The sequence below is a fragment of the Glycine max genome, chromosome 17 (assembly GCF_000004515.6).
Source record: "Glycine max cultivar Williams 82 chromosome 17, Glycine_max_v4.0, whole genome shotgun sequence".
Classification (NCBI taxonomy): Eukaryota; Viridiplantae; Streptophyta; class Magnoliopsida; order Fabales; family Fabaceae; genus Glycine; species Glycine max.
Window position 1 is genome coordinate 41,427,928 of NC_038253.2, and position 17,923 is coordinate 41,445,850.

The window sequence follows — 17,923 nt, forward strand, 5'->3', positions numbered from 1 at the left end:
TCAACATCTTAATCTCAATCTCATAATCAATCAATGACCTAAACAATAATAAATCAACTGAAATTATGAACCTCATTTGTGTAGAAGCATGGGCTCATGGAGTGACAGGTCACATGATCAAAGATGGTGCTCTTAGAACCACAAAATCGGCACAGAGAGTTGTTGGCTTAATAACTAACATAATTGCCACTCATTAACCATTTATCACCCTATGAATATTTTTCCAACAATTTAGTTATGGAACCGAAGAGTTCGTTGGCATAGTTAAACTTAACTACTTTATATTTATTGGCGGGAATAGACTACTACAACAGTAACACCAACCGTACCTCACGGGCTCTCTATTTTGAGTCCTTAGCTACCTATCTATAACACTTACCACTTTTTGTTTTTTTTTTAGCTTAATCTATCTCCAACAAATTGCACTAGCAAAGGAAATTATTCAAACTCAATGGCAGAAGTGGAACTAGCCCCAGATTCACGTTTAGAACAAAATGTATCATCTAAAATAGACCAACAAACCAAAACCGAGAGTGTTTCGTTTTTTGGCTTGTTTGCTACAGCTGATGCAACTGACTGTGTCTTGATGTTCCTCGGATGCTTTGGTTCGTGTGTCCATGGCGCTGCTCTTCCTGTTTTCTTCATTTTGTTCGGTCGCATGATCGACTCTTTGGGACATCTTTCTAATGATCCTCACAAATTGTCCTCACGAGTTTCTGAGGTGCTATCACCATCTTCTACCTATGTGTATCACTACTATTTTATTTTGTTATTGTACTTTGTTAAGTGCTTGATTATAAACCATGAGACTCTACTCTAACGTGTTTGTGTTAAACTTGTTTTTTTTATGTGTATATGTAATGAAGTAAATGTTGATTTCTTCTTAATTGCAGCATGCTTTGTATTTGGTCTATCTTGGAGGAGTTGTTCTGGTATCAGCTTGGATGGGTACATCTTATAACTTGGACCTCATTTCTTTCTTTCCAAGTAATGTTCTTGTTGGAAATCAAGTGTGAGTAGTTACTAGCTAGTCTCACATTGACTACAAAAGGGCTCAATGAAGGATATACAAGAGATATTATGACCAATATAACCACACTCAGTACATGATCACTATTTAATTACTACTATTTTTTCAGGTGTTGCATTCTGGATGCAAACAGGGGAGAGGCAAACGGCACGTTTGCGCTTGAAATATTTGCAGGCAGTGCTAAAGAAGGATATTAATTTCTTTGACAATGAAGCCAGGGATGCTAATATTATTTTCCACATCTCTAGTGACGCAATATTGGTACAAGATGCAATTGGAGACAAGGTAGTAACATAGTCAAAGAAGATGTGTTGTTTAAGATTGTTAAGGCAAGCTTGGGGGATGGTTCTATAGTTGATTAAATGATATTGTTTATTGAACTCAATGCAGACGGGCCATGCCATTCGTTACCTTTCTCAATTCATTGTTGGATTTGCCATTGGATTTACCTCGGTGTGGCAGCTCACACTACTCACCTTGGCTGTGGTTCCATTAATAGCTGTAGCTGGGGGAGCTTATACAATAATTATGTCTACTTTATCAGAAAAGGGCGAAGCAGCTTATGCTGAAGCTGGAAAGGTTGCACAAGAGGTAAATCCATTTTTGAATTAAGATTTTATTGAGAGGTCATTTTTCAAATGTTAAATTGGTATCTTAACCATACTTTGCATAACCTTTTCTTCTTTGTTTTTTCAATTTTTGGGTGGATCAGGTAATTTCTCAAGTGCGTACTGTTTACTCATTTGTAGGAGAAGAGAAAGCAGTTGGTTCATACTCAAAATCACTTGATAATGCTCTGAAGTTGGGCAAGAAGGGTGGTTTAGCAAAAGGAATTGGAGTAGGCTTCACATATGGGTTGTTATTTTGTGCTTGGGCATTGCTTCTATGGTATGCTAGCATACTAGTGAGGAATCATAAGACAAATGGAGGCAAAGCGTTCACAACAATTATCAATGTCATCTTTAGTGGATTGTAAGTCCATCAAAACTGATTATGATCATGTGATAATATAACTCAAATAATATTGTTCTGGATTACAAACTTGACTTTTGCTCCTTTGAAGTGCTCTTGGTCAAGCTGCTCCAAACCTTGGTTCCATAGCCAAAGGGCGTGCCGCTGCAGGCAATATCATGAACATGATTGCGTCCACTTCAAGAAATTCTAAAAAGTTTGATGATGGTAATGTTGTCCCACAAGTAGCAGGGGAAATTGAATTTTGTGAGGTCTGCTTTGCTTACCCCTCAAGATCCAATATGATCTTTGAAAAATTGAGCTTCTCAGTGAGTGCTGGGAAGACCATAGCAATTGTAGGTCCAAGTGGTTCCGGAAAGAGCACGATTGTTTCGCTAATTCAACGGTTCTATGACCCCACTTCAGGTAATTAATATTACCATTTAAGAGTAGGTTATTCATTTGAAATTTCCATGTCCCTTTTTGGGAAGTGGGAACAAATAGGAGAGAGATGCAAATGTAGGGACCAAAATCACCTATGCCAAACATACCCCACAATTTTGATTTAGTTAGTTAGTACAACCATTTTTGTTTGTCAATTTACAGTTCAATGTTTAGGAGGAGAGGTTAATGCATTAATTTTCACTAGGTAAGATCCTGTTGGATGGATATGACCTAAAGAATCTTCAATTGAAATGGTTGAGAGAACAGATGGGCTTGGTTAGTCAAGAACCAGCACTATTTGCAACAACAATAGCTGGAAATATTTTATTTGGAAAAGAAGATGCAGACATGGATAAAGTCATACAAGCTGCCATGGCTGCAAATGCTCATTCTTTCATTCAAGGATTACCTGATGGTTATCAAACTCAGGTGAGTCTTGCAGTACCCACAGATGGGAAATACAAATCAAATTACTTCCAATGTCGTAACTTTTTACCAGTAGAAACGTGTAAATAAATTACCTTCATTAGCTTCATAATATCTTTCTTCTACTAGAAATGAATGGTTATTGAACATAAAAAAGTTATATTGGCAAAATGACATTTTGTTTTTCATTAAGGTTGGAGAAGGTGGCACCCAACTTTCAGGGGGCCAAAAGCAAAGAATTGCCATAGCAAGAGCAGTGCTAAGAAACCCAAAAGTATTGCTTTTAGATGAGGCAACAAGTGCTCTAGATGCTGAATCGGAGCTCATTGTCCAACAGGCATTGGAAAAAATAATGTCAAACAGAACAACAATAGTTGTTGCTCATAGATTATCCACCATACGCGATGTAGATACAATTGTTGTGTTGAAGAACGGCCAGGTGGTTGAAAGTGGGACTCATTTGGAATTGATGTCCAACAACGGGGAGTATGTGAATCTGGTGAGTTTGCAGGCATCACAAAACCTCACAAACTCTAGATCAATATCTCGCTCCGAAAGTTCAAGAAATTCTAGTTTTAGAGAACCTTCAGACAACCTGACCTTAGAGGAGCAGTTGAAGTTGGATGCAGCAGCAGAACTGCAATCAAGAGATCAACACTTGCCATCAAAGACTACTTCCACTCCATCAATTTTGGATTTACTGAAACTGAATGCTCCAGAGTGGCCCTATGCAATACTTGGGTCAGTAGGTGCAATATTGGCTGGCATGGAAGCCCCTCTCTTTGCTCTTGGAATCACTCACATTTTGACTGCATTTTATTCTCCTCAGGGTTCTAAAATCAAGCAAGAAGTTGATCGGGTTGCTTTTATATTTCTTGGAGTAGCTGTTATTACTATACCTATTTATCTATTACTACACTACTTCTATACACTGATGGGAGAGCGTCTCACTGCCCGTGTGCGTTTATTAATGTTCTCAGGTACTCAATGGCCGCAAAAGCATTGCTATTAGAATCACATGCATTATTTTTTTCTGGCCTGAGAAACTCAAGTCATTTTAACTTCATCTTTGGACATGTTCTTTTTATGTTTTTTTTCATGTAACTAAAAGTATTGTAATTAATTTAACTTTCAGCTATTCTCAACAATGAAGTTGCATGGTTTGATAAGGATGAGAACAACACTGGCTCACTAACGGCCATGCTAGCTGCGGATGCAACATTAGTAAGAAGTGCTCTAGCTGACAGACTCTCAACCATTGTTCAAAATGTAGCTCTCACTGTAACAGCTTTTGTTATTGGTTTCACATTGAGTTGGAAACTAACGGCAGTGGTCGTAGCCTGCCTTCCCCTTCTCATAGGAGCTTCTATCACTGAGGTTAATCTCATAAAACCACTTCATATACCATTTTCTCTTTTATGATGCATGCTTTAGTGCATGATTCATGCATCATTCTTTAGCGTTTAACCAACAGAATAGCTAAGTTGAAATTATTTATGCAGCAACTATTTCTCAAGGGGTTTGGAGGAGACTATGGCCATGCTTACTCTAGAGCAACTTCTTTGGCTCGTGAAGCTATTGCCAACATTCGTACCGTTGCTGCTTTTGGCGCAGAAGATCGAGTCTCAACCCAGTTTGCATCTGAACTGAACAAACCCAACAAACAAGCACTTCTACGTGGCCACATATCAGGTTTTGGCTATGGCATAACACAGCTATTGGCCTTCTGTTCCTATGCACTTGGCCTTTGGTATGCATCAGTTTTAATCAAGAAGAATGAGTCAAATTTTGGAGACATTATGAAGTCCTTCATGGTCTTAATCATCACTTCTCTGGCAATAGCAGAAACACTAGCTCTTACCCCAGACATTGTGAAGGGATCACAAGCACTAGGATCAGTTTTTGGCATTATCCAAAGGAGAACAGCCATCACCCCAAATGACACCAACTCAAAGATTGTAACTGATGTCAAAGGAGAGATAGAGTTTAGAAATGTTAGCTTCAAGTACCCTATGAGACCTGACATCACCATATTTCAGAACTTAAACCTCAGAGTCCCAGCAGGCAAGAGTCTGGCAGTAGTGGGGCAAAGTGGTTCAGGAAAAAGCACAGTGATTTCTTTGGTAATGAGATTTTATGACCCCGATTCGGGGTTAGTCCTGGTAGATGAATGTGATATCAAAAACCTAAACCTGAGATCCTTAAGGCTGAGAATAGGATTGGTTCAGCAAGAACCTGCTTTGTTCTCTACCACAGTTTATGAAAACATCAAGTATGGAAAAGAGGAGGCATCAGAAATAGAGGTAATGAAGGCAGCCAAAGCAGCAAATGCTCATGAATTCATCAGCAGAATGCCAGAAGGGTACAAAACCGAGGTTGGTGAGAGAGGGGTGCAGTTGTCAGGAGGACAAAAACAAAGAGTGGCAATTGCTAGAGCTATCCTGAAAGATCCATCCATTCTTTTGTTGGACGAAGCAACAAGTGCACTTGACACAGTATCAGAGAGGCTAGTCCAAGAGGCTCTTGATAAACTTATGGAAGGTAGAACAACTATTTTGGTAGCTCACAGGTTATCAACTGTTCGCGATGCCAACAGCATTGCAGTGCTTCAAAATGGCAGGGTTGCTGAAATGGGGAGCCATGAGAGGCTGATGGCCAAATCCGGAAGCATCTACAAGCAATTGGTTAGTCTACAGCATGAAACACGCGACCAAGAAGATCATTGATGAATTATTCATTCGCAATTTCCCAAGTAATTGTAGAAATTCGAAGTGTACTTGCAATTCGCAACTTGAATTGAGGCAAGGCCTAGTTCATTCTCAAGAACATGCCTGAAAGATGTTTTTTTTTCCTTCTTCATAGGACAGTTGTTTTCTGTTTATATACACGAGTCCTATGATAAAATTCAAAGCCTATGATTGTTTGTTTGTTGTAAAATGTTACAACTTTTGTAATTTCTTTCTGAATTTTACAAGATCTTTGGACCATTAAAATTTGTTCTTTTCTCATTTTCACTCCATCCTCCTCGCTAATAATTTCAAATATCATGAAACTTCGATCAACAAGGTTCTTTTAACCAAAATAAATTCGAGGGTACAAGAAGATATCATGGATCCCTCCTTTTCACTAAGTGGTAGCTTTTCAGGGTTTCACCTTCTTCATTTATGCTTGTCATCATCAATAAAAGGACTACGTGCCAACCGTTTTGACAATTTCAGTGCTGATGTTGCCATTTCGGAAGCACCATTAACCCGAGGGTATGGGATACTGCTACTGCCACCCACCATTAAAGTCAACTATATCATATAGAATTTGCTTATCATTTTCAGCACATTGTATATGGTAGTTTGACTTATTGACTCACAAAAAATCAAGAGGACAAAAATAGATTAAGACCCTTGAGCAATTCAGAACCATGTGTCTTTATACTTGCCTTTTATAAAGCAAGGCCACCATGAAAATATTACTACTTAGGTGTAAGCCTTGAATATAAAGAATTTAATTAGGATGGTGATCATTACCCATTTTTGCACCTATAGAGTTCTTGAAAGGGAGGACCAACATTTCAAAGCAGAAACACATGTTGCGCAAGATATTGAATGAAGAAGTTGATTCTCATGCCTCTTAATAAGACAAAAATAGCATGGAGGGAAGTGGGTCAGAATTCAGTGAAGCAAAGGCTGGTTCTTGGGCAAGAAAGGTGGAACTACCTAGCTTTAATAGAAGCATAGAAGGGGGAACTGATTTGAAGGGTAGTAGTTTTGAGTGTGATAGTGACCCATTGTAGTTCTTGAAATCAGAAAACAGAAGTAGAGAAGGTTCCGTAATTAAGAACCACATCCTTTGTGGTGGAGAAGAAACCAAAAATGATGAAGCAAAGTTAGAAAGAGAAAAAAAGATTGAAAAGGTTATGGAGGAAGAAGTTGATCCATCAATAAAGAGGGAGAAGCACAAGGAAAATGGAGTGACGAATGTGGACTGCAAAGACGATTTTCTTGATAACCCTATTACAGATTTGATCAAGAAGGAAGTCGAAGCTGGTGATTCAACCAAGCCACATTGTTTTCAAGACTCAGATTTCCATTAAAAGATTGTTATGGTGAAACAAAAATCATTCATGAAGGTGGTTGGAACAACAATGCTGAAATCTTGGAATGTCAACTTTTTGGGTGAGCCTCTAACATTATATTTTGTAAGGCAAAAGGAATGTACTGAGCCAGTCAAGCTTATTAAAGTGATATGGAGTCCACCCTTGTCCCTCCCACCATCGAAGCCACTGGACCTCAGTTTGCATGCAGGGGCAGTGGGTCATTCCCAATTAAGCTACAAGGGGTGCAGTTGTCTTCCAACAATCAGACAAAACTTTAGGAAGTTTCAGTGTGCAATTCCAGCTTTCAAATTTTAACCTTGAGGACAAGGTTGATTTTTAGGAGGGGTATATTGTTAGGATATAAGGAGAAGGAAGAGCTAGTTAATATAATTAGACTACTAATGAGTTAGTTAGTTTGTTAGAGGGATTTATTAGATATAAAAAGAGGAAGAAAGATAAGAAAGAGGGAGATCTTATCATTTGTAGATTGAGCATTAGCTCTTTATGAAAGAAAAATTTCTTTGTAAAGGAAAAATCATTGAAAAAGATTTCTCTCTCTTATTTTCTGTTATTTTCTTATTAATCAATAAAATCTTTTATTTTTTCCTCATCTCAATTCTGGGTTCCTAACAGATTATCTTACTTAACTTCCTGGTTAGCTTCTATTAAAGGTCCTAAGGATTTTCTTTGCTTTAAAGTTCACTTTACTTAATTATTTTATCAAATGCAATTTACTTCTCGGTATTTGCGTTAAGCCGAGGACATTTGATTCTTAAATTTCTTTTATTCATACGCCAACTCAGCATGAAATGGTTTGACCGGTGTCTGAGTAATTGGTCTTCCTCATTTTCATACAGAAACTCGATTGTGCATGACAGAGTTCAAACTAGTATCTAGGTTGTACTTTGATGGTGCATGACTAGCTTATTCTTACTAGGATATTAATAATCAACTATAATTAACTATTTTCTTCAATGACAAGGAAACATTTGAGGCAGCATTATTTAGACCATTTTGTTTTCCTTGAAAACGAAAGTATCTTTGCTTAATGAATAAAAGCCTTAAAAAACGAGCTTCTCTAAAATTAAATTAGGGGAGTTTTCATTTTTAGGAAAACGAGACTATAAAATTTGAACCAAACACTACCTAATTCTTGTACTTTACTTTTTTTCTTTTTTATTGGGGCAGGGGGTTGGTTGGTTGAAATTGTTTGATGTACACGTAAATACTTGTTCACTCTTGAAGGGAGAAGAATCAACAAAGTTGATTGGTGCTTCTTCCCAAAAGCAGCAGAGTTATGTTGTGCAACACTTTTTTAACATTTATAAGTTGAGTGTTTCAGGTCGTTAGCGTGGACTTGCATGTGTTACTGTGATAACCAAATGTAAAAGACGTCTTTGATACTGCCGTTAAAGGGGTTCTTCAACCACCAAAGGAAAAAGCAACAAAAAGAAGGCACAAGAGGCAAAGAGCCTGTTCAATCCTTGTGATTCCTATGCGAGTATAACTAACTGGCGCAAGCCTATTTCTTGTTTTCTGTCAGCAATTGACGAGAAGTACTACCTGCCTATGTGAATGTGATCGCATTTAGAGCCCTAAATTCTTATTTCATCCGTGATTTTTGTGGGTTTTGCATGTTCTAAGTTACCAGAATTGTCTCAAAATTGAAGGATGTGACCAATGGATAGAACATCTAATAGTTGAGTGGATGAGCTCTTGCGGTGCCATAGAAACCATGATTAGGAAATATAAAATGCAATTTCAGGAAGGAATGGACACCTCAAGCTTTTATGAATGTGGAAATATCCAATTTATATGGCTTTAATGAAACATTAAATGCAAATACCAATCGTGCTTTATAATGATCTTGACGCCACTGCAAACATGTAAATGCAAGAGTAATGGACATTCAATTCATGCAGTTTTAATTAAACTGCACATGCTAATTGTGCATTAAGAGTGATGCTATATACTTTATCCTCCTACTAATCTTCCCAATAAAAGAACTAAATGAAAATGTAAGTACATTTAATATCTTGCAGTATAAAATACATTCAATTATTTCTTCATTTAGCAAGTAGAAGAATTTGTAGGAAGATTATTCACTTCTAAATGAACTTGATGCCACTGCAAACACTTTATAATGCACAAGTAGTGAACACTGATAAACCTTTTTTTATTTTGTTTTTCAAGATGAAGATGAACACTCACAACAACATGTTTGGCTTTTCATACAACTTCCCATTTGGGCGTCCTGGATATGTTAGGCAGGGATTGAGACATTGATGGGATCATATTTTTCACCCAGTATACCACCCTTCTGTTTTTGGAATTGGATGTACCTCAATGTGCTGGTAAAAAAGGCATCCGAAGCTGGAAGAGCTGAAGCAGAGTCACTCTGCATCTCGGTCGTGATCAATTCTATAAGCCCTTGGATAGTAGAACTAGTGATCTGAGGGTTTCCTTTCTCAAAATAGTAAATGTACCTGAAACTCACTCTCATCCGTAAGTAAGAAAATCATGAAGATAGTATAACAAGTAGTTTTATAGCAAAAGGTGACCAACTTGTTCAGTATTTCAACAAAGAGCGTCACTGGACCACTGCTACCCCTTGCTGCATTGGCCATTTGTTGAGCAGCATTTGCAATCCTTAAAGCACGCTTAAGGCAAAGCAATACCCTGTAATCAAACAGTCAACAGCCCCACTCCAAGAGAATGAAACAGAAAAGACGAAAGATGACAATTAGAAGACTCTTCAGCATACAGTAAAGTTCTACCCCAAATTAATTTAAGCAATTCTAAACATGTGTATCAATTATGCAGAGCGATAATTACATTTGACAAAACATGATGCAGAAGCATAAATACTTCATGAAACTTGATTCCATATTGTGGAAAGGAGATCATTATTTCAGAAAACATAAGAAGAGGCAAAGATGCATGAAACCGATCAAATCATCCTAATTAAACCAATTTGAGTATTTACCAGCATACCTTTCTCCATCTTTAATACCATCTTGATCATCAACCCAAAAGAGATGAGAGCATGCATAAACTGCTCGGCACTGATCAGGTTTCTTCAAAAGCTTTGCTGAATACTGTGGAAAGATAGATCATCATGTTAGGCTTGGCATGAATACATAGAAAGAGATTAATAACATTTGCCACCATCCATTTGTCTAATGGTCTTGAGAAAACTCATCACATGGCAGGCGTATGTAGAATTTTTTAACTAAGTTGGAAAGGCGGGGATGGAACAAAATAGAAAGAAAGGGATGACATGGACACTGGACTAGTTGTCTTCCCCAATCCTCCCATGTATGAGTGATTAGTGAAGGGGAATGGAAAAGGAAAGGTTTATTAATTGTAACATTTCAACCTAATCCTTATTTACTATTTTGAGTACCTTAGGAGCAGAAGTTGAATGATTGCCCTGGTATTCCCTTTCCCTAAAAAATATTTTAAACCTCCAAGTAATAGGGATTATTCCATTCCCATCATCACCCCTCATCCAAACAGACTCTTAAAAGGAAAAGGATAAGGGTGAAAAAATGGAAAACAAGTAACAGTACTATACCCCTGTGGCCTTGTGTGTTAATGTATCCCTGTTCTCAATGCCAAAGACATTCATTCTCTGAAGAGACCCAATAATTAAATGTATTGCGGTTACTTGGGCTTTGGAGTCCTAAAACCATTATAAACAGAGACAGATTAGTAAAGGCCATTTCTTAGTCATGTTAAGAAAATGTTAAAGTGAACTGTTTTTATTAATAATTACCGCAATTTCTTCTTCATATAATACAAATGCCTGAGTGAAAAATTCATAAGCAACAGGCTCAAGGTCACAGTCATTAGCAGCCTGATATTAATAATAAAAGTGAGAAAAAAAATCACTGAAACACTTGTGAAAAATCAGAGATTTGTCATAATCAAGATAAAGAGTCTCAACAATGTCAGGAAAATATTAAAATTCATAGTTGTATGACTATAGCCAAGTCCAGTGTGAGCATAGCCCTTAAAAACCATTTCGCAATTCAGACTAAACCTTCAATTTAATGGGGGGAAAATGCCCTTTAAATATATTTGGGTGGCAGAGAGTAAATTTGCAGGCCACAACTTCATTTGAAAATCCCCCCTTCAGGGTCTTCTCAGAGTTGTTTGGAAATATAGGGAGAAACAAAGGCAAAACCAATTAGGTCATTCAAGTTTGCAGAGTGAAGCATACCTCAGCACATTGCAGATACAGTCTCAGGGCCAGTTCAGGAGATGATACAGAAGAAAGAGCTTCAATTATCTGTAACAAAATAACTATTATTTGTCCATCACATGATGGTAACAATATGGTGCATAGAGCATTGCATAAATATCATAAATGACATGATAATTAATATATGCTACACAGTAATCAGACAAAATTATTCCTTGATAGTTTAATAAAAAAATATTTTAGAGTTGTACACTTGTACTAATTAAGAGAGACAATTATTCTCCTCCAGACCTCCACTCCACTAAGATTATAAATTTTCAAATCACCTCATTTAAAAGCTGAAATATTTTTTTTGGTGTTGTAGGAACTTCTTCTCCCACTATATCTCCATCCTGCCCTTGCAACCGCCTGATCAACTGCAGCAAAATATGATTCAAGAAGGCAAAAAAGAAAGAGTTGTTCATTCTGACATATCAATCTCAAGTCTCAATAAGTAAACCCCCAATTACAGTTTCATACAATTTAAGTAAATATTTTCAGACCTTGTTGTCCCAGCTATCAAGTATTCAATTGGAAGTAGGAAACTCTTGGGATTTTTATAAATCTAATGGGTAATAATATGCATCACCATTAAAGCCACCACAAGGTTGCAAAGTAATATGAGGCTTAACCATTAAATCATAAATATAAGACCTCACGATCTAAAGTTTAAGTTACTGCCACTGTACAATTATTGTAAGCATTTGTTGTTTCACATATATACTTAGTCTCAAATCTCTGGTGTGCATGGTTCATAGGATCCTAGTATAACCATCAGTGGCTTTATTATGGAATATAGACCTGACAAGACCAGGCAAGTCCATTCATATAATTTTCAAACCACCATCATATAGAATTCAACTCAAGAAGCATGTTAAAGATAGTGGAGATAAAAACATTGAAAGAATATCATCGTCAAGAAAGAAAGATACCCTTAGTGCAGAAAATATCAGGGAAGGAACTGTAAAAGGTAAGCGCCTTGGTCCTCCACTCATAATATGCTTCTTTACGGTACATATTATCTGAAGGTCAATGAGTCGTGTTATATGAAGCACTTAATGGAGAAACACCAGTGCAATTCAATTTGACCATGAACACACTTATCGTTACCTTAAACATTTCCTCTGGTTCATCATTATGAAGCATGTGTATGAGGCGAGCGACAGAATTTTGCTCCTCATTGAAATCTTCTTCATCAACCTGTGTACAAGATGGAAAAATATTTAAATTGGTCTGATCTTGAGCAAATATTATATTTATGTAGGGAATAATAATAGATTATTTATTGCTTTGACATATAAAGAAATGTTGAATATATCAATTAAAAAATAACAGGTCACATAGAACAATTGTATCCTTATAAACAAAATCCCAAGATAATAACAAAACTCAGGCACACCTCATCCACAGTTGTTCCATCCAAGTCCATTATAAGCCCTTTGATTAGTTCAAATAAAACTTCAACCTACAAAGGCATATTGAACACTGTTACATAGAGATAAAGTTGTTATGTTGAGCCATAAGCAAAGTAACATACCTTATCGGCAGTAGAGATGCAAGTGTTATTCTTCATAATGCTTTGGATAATAACCATGGCCATAACTTTATTTGTTTCATGATCAAGATGATACATTACACGAGGATAATTGGAAAGTGTCAGGGCAGTCACAATATCATTGTATTTATCAAGTGGAGCACTTAAAAGTGCAACAACTTGCTTTGTTGCTCTATTGTCATCAAGCTTTGGTTTTCCAGAAAGCTTCTTGACACATGAACCCTGCACAAATTCCAGAAACGATGCAGCTAAGCTAAAATGCAATTCTTGTCCATACCACATCTCATAAAGAGGCTGTGATGTTTGAAAGTAACATACCAGTACTTGGTCCACATAATCAAGTCGATCCGGATGAACACGGAGAGTAAATGTAAGAAGAGAAACATGCAAAGCTATTGCTCCCACGATAGGCATGTCGTCAACTTGTGCTTCTATCACCTGCAACCAAATGCAGGTTATATGGTCTTCAATTGCAGCTCCATAGTCCATACAATAAGGTATAACTAGTATTTAGTAGGCACAAAGAAGGGATAATGGGATATCACTCCTTTCTTTCTCTGTACTTTTCTTCCTATCAAATCAAATGACTATAATCAATATTTGGTTTTTCTCGTAGAAGGTTGAAAAGGACTTTTCCTTTTACACAGAAGATCAACTACCAAGTAAAGGCCGTTGGATCCACAAAGAAAATTTTAAAATATGCACAAAAAAATAAATCAATATGGCCTTGTTATATGGCCTCAGATTTATAAGTTACACCTAGCAGCCTAGCACAACCATGAAGATCAACCTTTAATTCAAAATACTTTTAACAGTGCACTTCCAACTTGTACAACTTCTGACATATGAATTCATAAAAAAATTAAAACAAGGACAAGAAAGGCTAGTACAGAAATCCATACTAAAAGAATGGATAGAGGTGTCACTAAATGTACTAAATTATCAAAGGGAAAATATTTATCATGAAGGGGTAACAACCTTTGGACAACATCATCACATTTAGTCTGTTCATTGTCCATAACTTTATCAGGACATCCTTTTCTGTAGTTCTCCTAAAATAAGTATGAGTAAAAGTTCCAAACTGAAGGAAATCTGGCTTACCCTGCCAATTGCTGTGCTTAATTTGGTAAATGCTTCCACTTGCAGAAATTCGGGCAATACCTGAGGCAGAATGATATCAACAACACGTGGAAGCTTAATTTTTTTTCAAAAGGTGCATAAGACTTACTTCAGTACTAGAAGCAGCATAATTTGACAACCTGTCCATTAACTGTGATAACACTGTCTTGATGTCTACTGTTGGCTGCAAATAAATCAAGTCAGTCATAGACGAGATAAAAATGGCTTTCAGCTTTAAGAAAATCAGAGATAAATAGAACAGAATTGATCTATGAGAAGCTTTTCTGTTGCTTCACTCTTCACTTAGAATAGAATCCCACATATATTCTAAAAGAAAGTCACATGGGTGAACCACTGCCATCCAGTAAATTCCTTGATCATCCATGCAAGGAAACCTACCACCAGCCAGATACAATTAAGAAACAAAAAATAAACTAGGTTGTGTTTGGATGGAGAATTTTAAATTTTCAGAAATCAAAATACAGAAAATCAAATTTTGTCATTTTAATTTTCTTCATTTGAAAAATGATGTATTTGGGTGACTAGAAGTGAAATTGAAATTCCCTCCATCAAAAAGATTAGAATCTGCACCGACATTATCATTCTTCGTATACCCATCCATTATTGTTGTCCATGACCCTCATCTCTCTCAAGCATCTCATCAAACAGTTTAAATCAACATCCATATCAATAACAATGATTGGTTAATAACAAGGTCAACCCAAATAATCATCAAAAATGACAATGACAATGATGATAAGTAAATAATTTTACAGCTTCCATATCTGGACTAGGAATGTTGTCAAATGATTGGTGGACATAGCAAATGTCTGATGATTCATTGACCGTGTGAATTAATAGCTTGAAGCCAGAATCTATGATAGTTGAGATAAGTACAAAATGAAACGATGTGCATTGAAGGATGATAGAGAGATGGAGAAAGAGACAATTCATCTTGTACTGAGTCAGGTAACAATGGAGATTGAAGATCAAATGCACAAACTCAGAATAAATTGTGGGGGGTGGGGGACTAGGAAAATACATATCAATTTCAATTTTAGATATGGAGCTGTTAGAACATATGCTGCATACGAAAAGGCACAGAGGTGAAGCGACCACAATGAAGCTTAAAGAAGTATGAAAGAAAGAAGAAAGTTTTTTTTTAACAACTAAAAAATTATATTAATTTAGAAAGAACACGTGATAGATGCCACAAGCAGTGCCATCTTATAAACGTGTTTGCATAGTTACAAGACAATTAAAATAGAGTGTAGTCCGTTCTTGATGAATTTATTAAAATTCACTTCAATAGGCAGAATTTCAAAATCCCTGCTTCATACTTAATCAAAATGCTTTAGAGATTTTAAATTCACTAGTTTAGTATCCAATCATAATATTTTAATTTATTAGTCTTAAAAATTTCATTGACTCCTAAAATCTCTTTATTTGAAATTTAAATACACTCTAAGTATGTCCAATTGTCCACATGTGATTAATCATATCATGTGCAGTTTATTTATGCACCAAACTGAAGGTGTTATCAAAATCTAATAGAATAGGTCAGTAGTCACCATTCCAAATAGCCTAAATTCATGAGCAATCAAATGTATGATCAACAATTCGTAAGTCATGGAGCTTCACATACTATTTAACCTTAGCAGGGGAAATTATAGTCTATATCTCATTGAAACTTGTAAAACAAAACCCTTAAGAAGGGTTCAATATAATACAACAAAGTTAAAATCACAAGTACATTAGGCCTCTACAAGGTTGACCAGTCACCACTAGTATTCCAAGCACAAAAAAGATCATCTATTTCCAATCTACTTTACCCACCTGCAATTGAGGGCAAGCACCTAACAAAGTCTCAAGTGTCTGCAAATGGTACTCATCGGGAAAAACCTGGATTATGCACTCCATAAGATAAAATTGGGCAAGCTCATCTTTACAATTGACAACCTGTTCAAGCCAATTTAAACAGCTGAGAGACAGTATAACATCAAGGGTTACAATAAGAGAAAAACTATATTTTGGGGAGAAAATGTACTTTATTAGACCTGCTCTAAGACACTAGGAAGGACGGTGTCTTTGTACATCTCAAGGTCCACGCCCTCTATCTGACTCAGAACATGTAGATTTTTCCCTACCTAATAATTTCAGAAAAGGAAATCACATAACTTATCTATCAAAATGTGTAACACATTGCTTCATCAGGAGATAGTATCATATTTTTATATTACAAGATCACGAAGCTCGTTCCTTTCTTTTTCCCTCTTCTCCCTTATCCGAGCAGGTCCCTGCAGACCAGAATGGGCAATTGAAGGCCTCAGCTCAGGATCACCAAAGATTAAGCATGACTCACAAGCACCATAACACCTGCATGGCCAGAAATCATGTCCTCATGATTTATTTTTACCACTATGGCTATGGCATGCAAGTACTGTGGTGCTATGCATCTCATAAAATAAGATTAGAAAAGAGTTAAAGGAGTTGAACAAACCTGATGCTGCAACTGCAACCGAACCCAAAGCTTATTCATTTCTGTGAAATTCTGTAGAACAAATTCTACTGCATCCATCACACTATTAGATTCCCTGAAGGACAACAGAGGCACCTTTCAATCTCCATTATTTTAATTCTTGTCCACCCAGACCAAACATAATACAAAAATATAATTTTCCAAATTGAAAATTGAAACCAAATACACACCAGAATTAAATTCAAAAAGGAAAAAACTATTTTTTAGTTACTTTCTAATTACCACCTACTATTAAATTAAAGAACAATTGTAGGAGAATGTAACAACATTACTCCAAATTAAAATGATAAGATGCACAAGACATTCAAAAACATTAATTCATCACCAACCAAATAATAATAACCTTACCCCTCTTCATATTCATAGCCAATATCAAGCAACTTATCTTTACTGACTTGAGAAAGGTAACTCCTCAAAAATAGACCACGAATTGGATGTTGAACAGAGCGACACATCTCCACTAGATCTTTAAGAACATCCTTTACCGGAGCATCCTTGCATCTGAGGTAAACGGATCCTACCGTGCAAAGGAGATACCTGGCAGTAAATTAAGTTCAAATCATAAGCAGGAACGTTGGCATTTGATAAGCAACAATAAAATAAAAAAAGTTGCAAAAATTTTGAGAGAAAAAAACACTCACAGTCTAGGCAATATATTTCCAGCGTGCTGAACAAGCTCGTAGAGATCAACTATGGAAACGCCGTGTCTGCTTTCGTCTTTGAAGAAAATCTCCAGCCTCCGAAGCTCATCAAAGGCTCTCATATCTGAATTGAATAAGGGAATAACGCCGAATCGAAATGAATAATAATTGAAGTGAGAGAGCTTAGAAGTTGGAATTGGAAAAAGTGGTATTTATTATTACTTACAGAGTTGGTAGTATTTGTGAGGTGAGAGCCTGGAAGTTCGAAGCTCGGATAGCATCTGCGCGGAGTATTTGAGAGCGTCTCTGAGATTGTTATCGTCCTGCGAGAGAGAGAGAATCGCGAAGAATTGAGAAATTAGGGTAAGGAAGTACTGCGGTGAATAGTGAAGAGTACCAACCAGTGCGCGATGCATGAAGAATGCGTTGTGCTGAATGCCGGCGATCCCCTCGGCGAGCCATTTCTCTTCGTCCTCGAATCCCTGTGCTATCATTGCTCTTCCAATTGCCTCAGATCGCACCTCGGCTACAGTAGTTGAATTGAATCGCGCCTGAAGATGAATTGACAAATTGAAAAATAAACTGTAATTTTTTGTTACCAAATTTAATTTAGATTTCAATTTTCTCTTGATTTTTTTGTTTGAATTAATTTTTAGTTAGTTCTTTTAGATATTTTTTACACTCAGCTAATATGAATGATAACTCAATTGATTTTTTTTTGCATTAAAAAAATTTTAATTGACCTTTATAATAGTAGTACGGTACTTTTTTTTTAGATCAGTAGTACGGTACCTAATTAATTAGTATTAGTGTAAAAATTTATACATTTACTAAACCATTGTTTTAAAGCTTACCATCCCATGTCAAAATCTCCGTTAAAAA

The 17,923-nt window shown here is 36.5% G+C and overlaps 2 protein-coding genes across 4 annotated transcripts; one reads left to right on the forward strand and one right to left on the reverse strand.

Annotated features, from left to right (window-relative positions):
* Nucleotides 1–298: 298 nt before the first annotated feature.
* LOC100788391 (ABC transporter B family member 13) lies at nucleotides 299–5,859 on the forward strand. Its single transcript, XM_003549420.5, has 10 exons — nucleotides 299–721; nucleotides 894–948; nucleotides 1,140–1,315; nucleotides 1,421–1,621; nucleotides 1,743–2,002; nucleotides 2,094–2,407; nucleotides 2,631–2,854; nucleotides 3,045–3,831; nucleotides 3,987–4,228; nucleotides 4,354–5,859. Exons 1-10 carry the CDS (start codon nucleotides 452–454, stop codon nucleotides 5,575–5,577), a joined length of 3,753 nt encoding a protein of 1,250 aa, XP_003549468.1. The 5' UTR covers nucleotides 299–451; the 3' UTR covers nucleotides 5,578–5,859.
* Nucleotides 5,860–8,948: 3,089 nt separating this feature from the next.
* Nucleotides 8,949–17,613, reverse strand: LOC100775573 (vacuolar protein sorting-associated protein 35B). 3 transcript variants are annotated; one of them, XM_003550382.5, is made up of 22 exons: nucleotides 17,443–17,611; nucleotides 17,268–17,364; nucleotides 17,042–17,165; nucleotides 16,749–16,937; nucleotides 16,362–16,455; nucleotides 16,102–16,158; nucleotides 15,919–16,008; nucleotides 15,698–15,820; nucleotides 13,971–14,045; nucleotides 13,844–13,903; nucleotides 13,061–13,180; nucleotides 12,725–12,964; nucleotides 12,587–12,652; nucleotides 12,298–12,387; nucleotides 12,120–12,209; nucleotides 11,475–11,564; nucleotides 11,167–11,235; nucleotides 10,720–10,800; nucleotides 10,519–10,626; nucleotides 9,936–10,039; nucleotides 9,507–9,620; nucleotides 8,949–9,427 (listed from the first exon to the last, which is right to left on the reverse strand). In XM_003550382.5, the coding sequence occupies exons 1-22, from the start codon at nucleotides 17,533–17,535 to the stop codon at nucleotides 9,205–9,207; spliced, it is 2,397 nt and encodes a 798-aa protein (XP_003550430.1). In that variant the 5' UTR covers nucleotides 17,536–17,611; the 3' UTR covers nucleotides 8,949–9,204. The 3 variants fall into 3 exon arrangements, with proteins under 3 accessions (XP_003550430.1, XP_025982201.1, XP_040867484.1); XM_041011550.1 differs by lacking the exon at nucleotides 8,949–9,427 and having other exon boundaries at nucleotides 9,509–9,646; nucleotides 17,443–17,613; XM_026126416.2 differs by lacking the exons at nucleotides 17,042–17,165; nucleotides 17,268–17,364; nucleotides 17,443–17,611 and having other exon boundaries at nucleotides 16,102–16,237; nucleotides 16,362–16,892.
* Nucleotides 17,614–17,923: the final 310 nt, after the last annotated feature.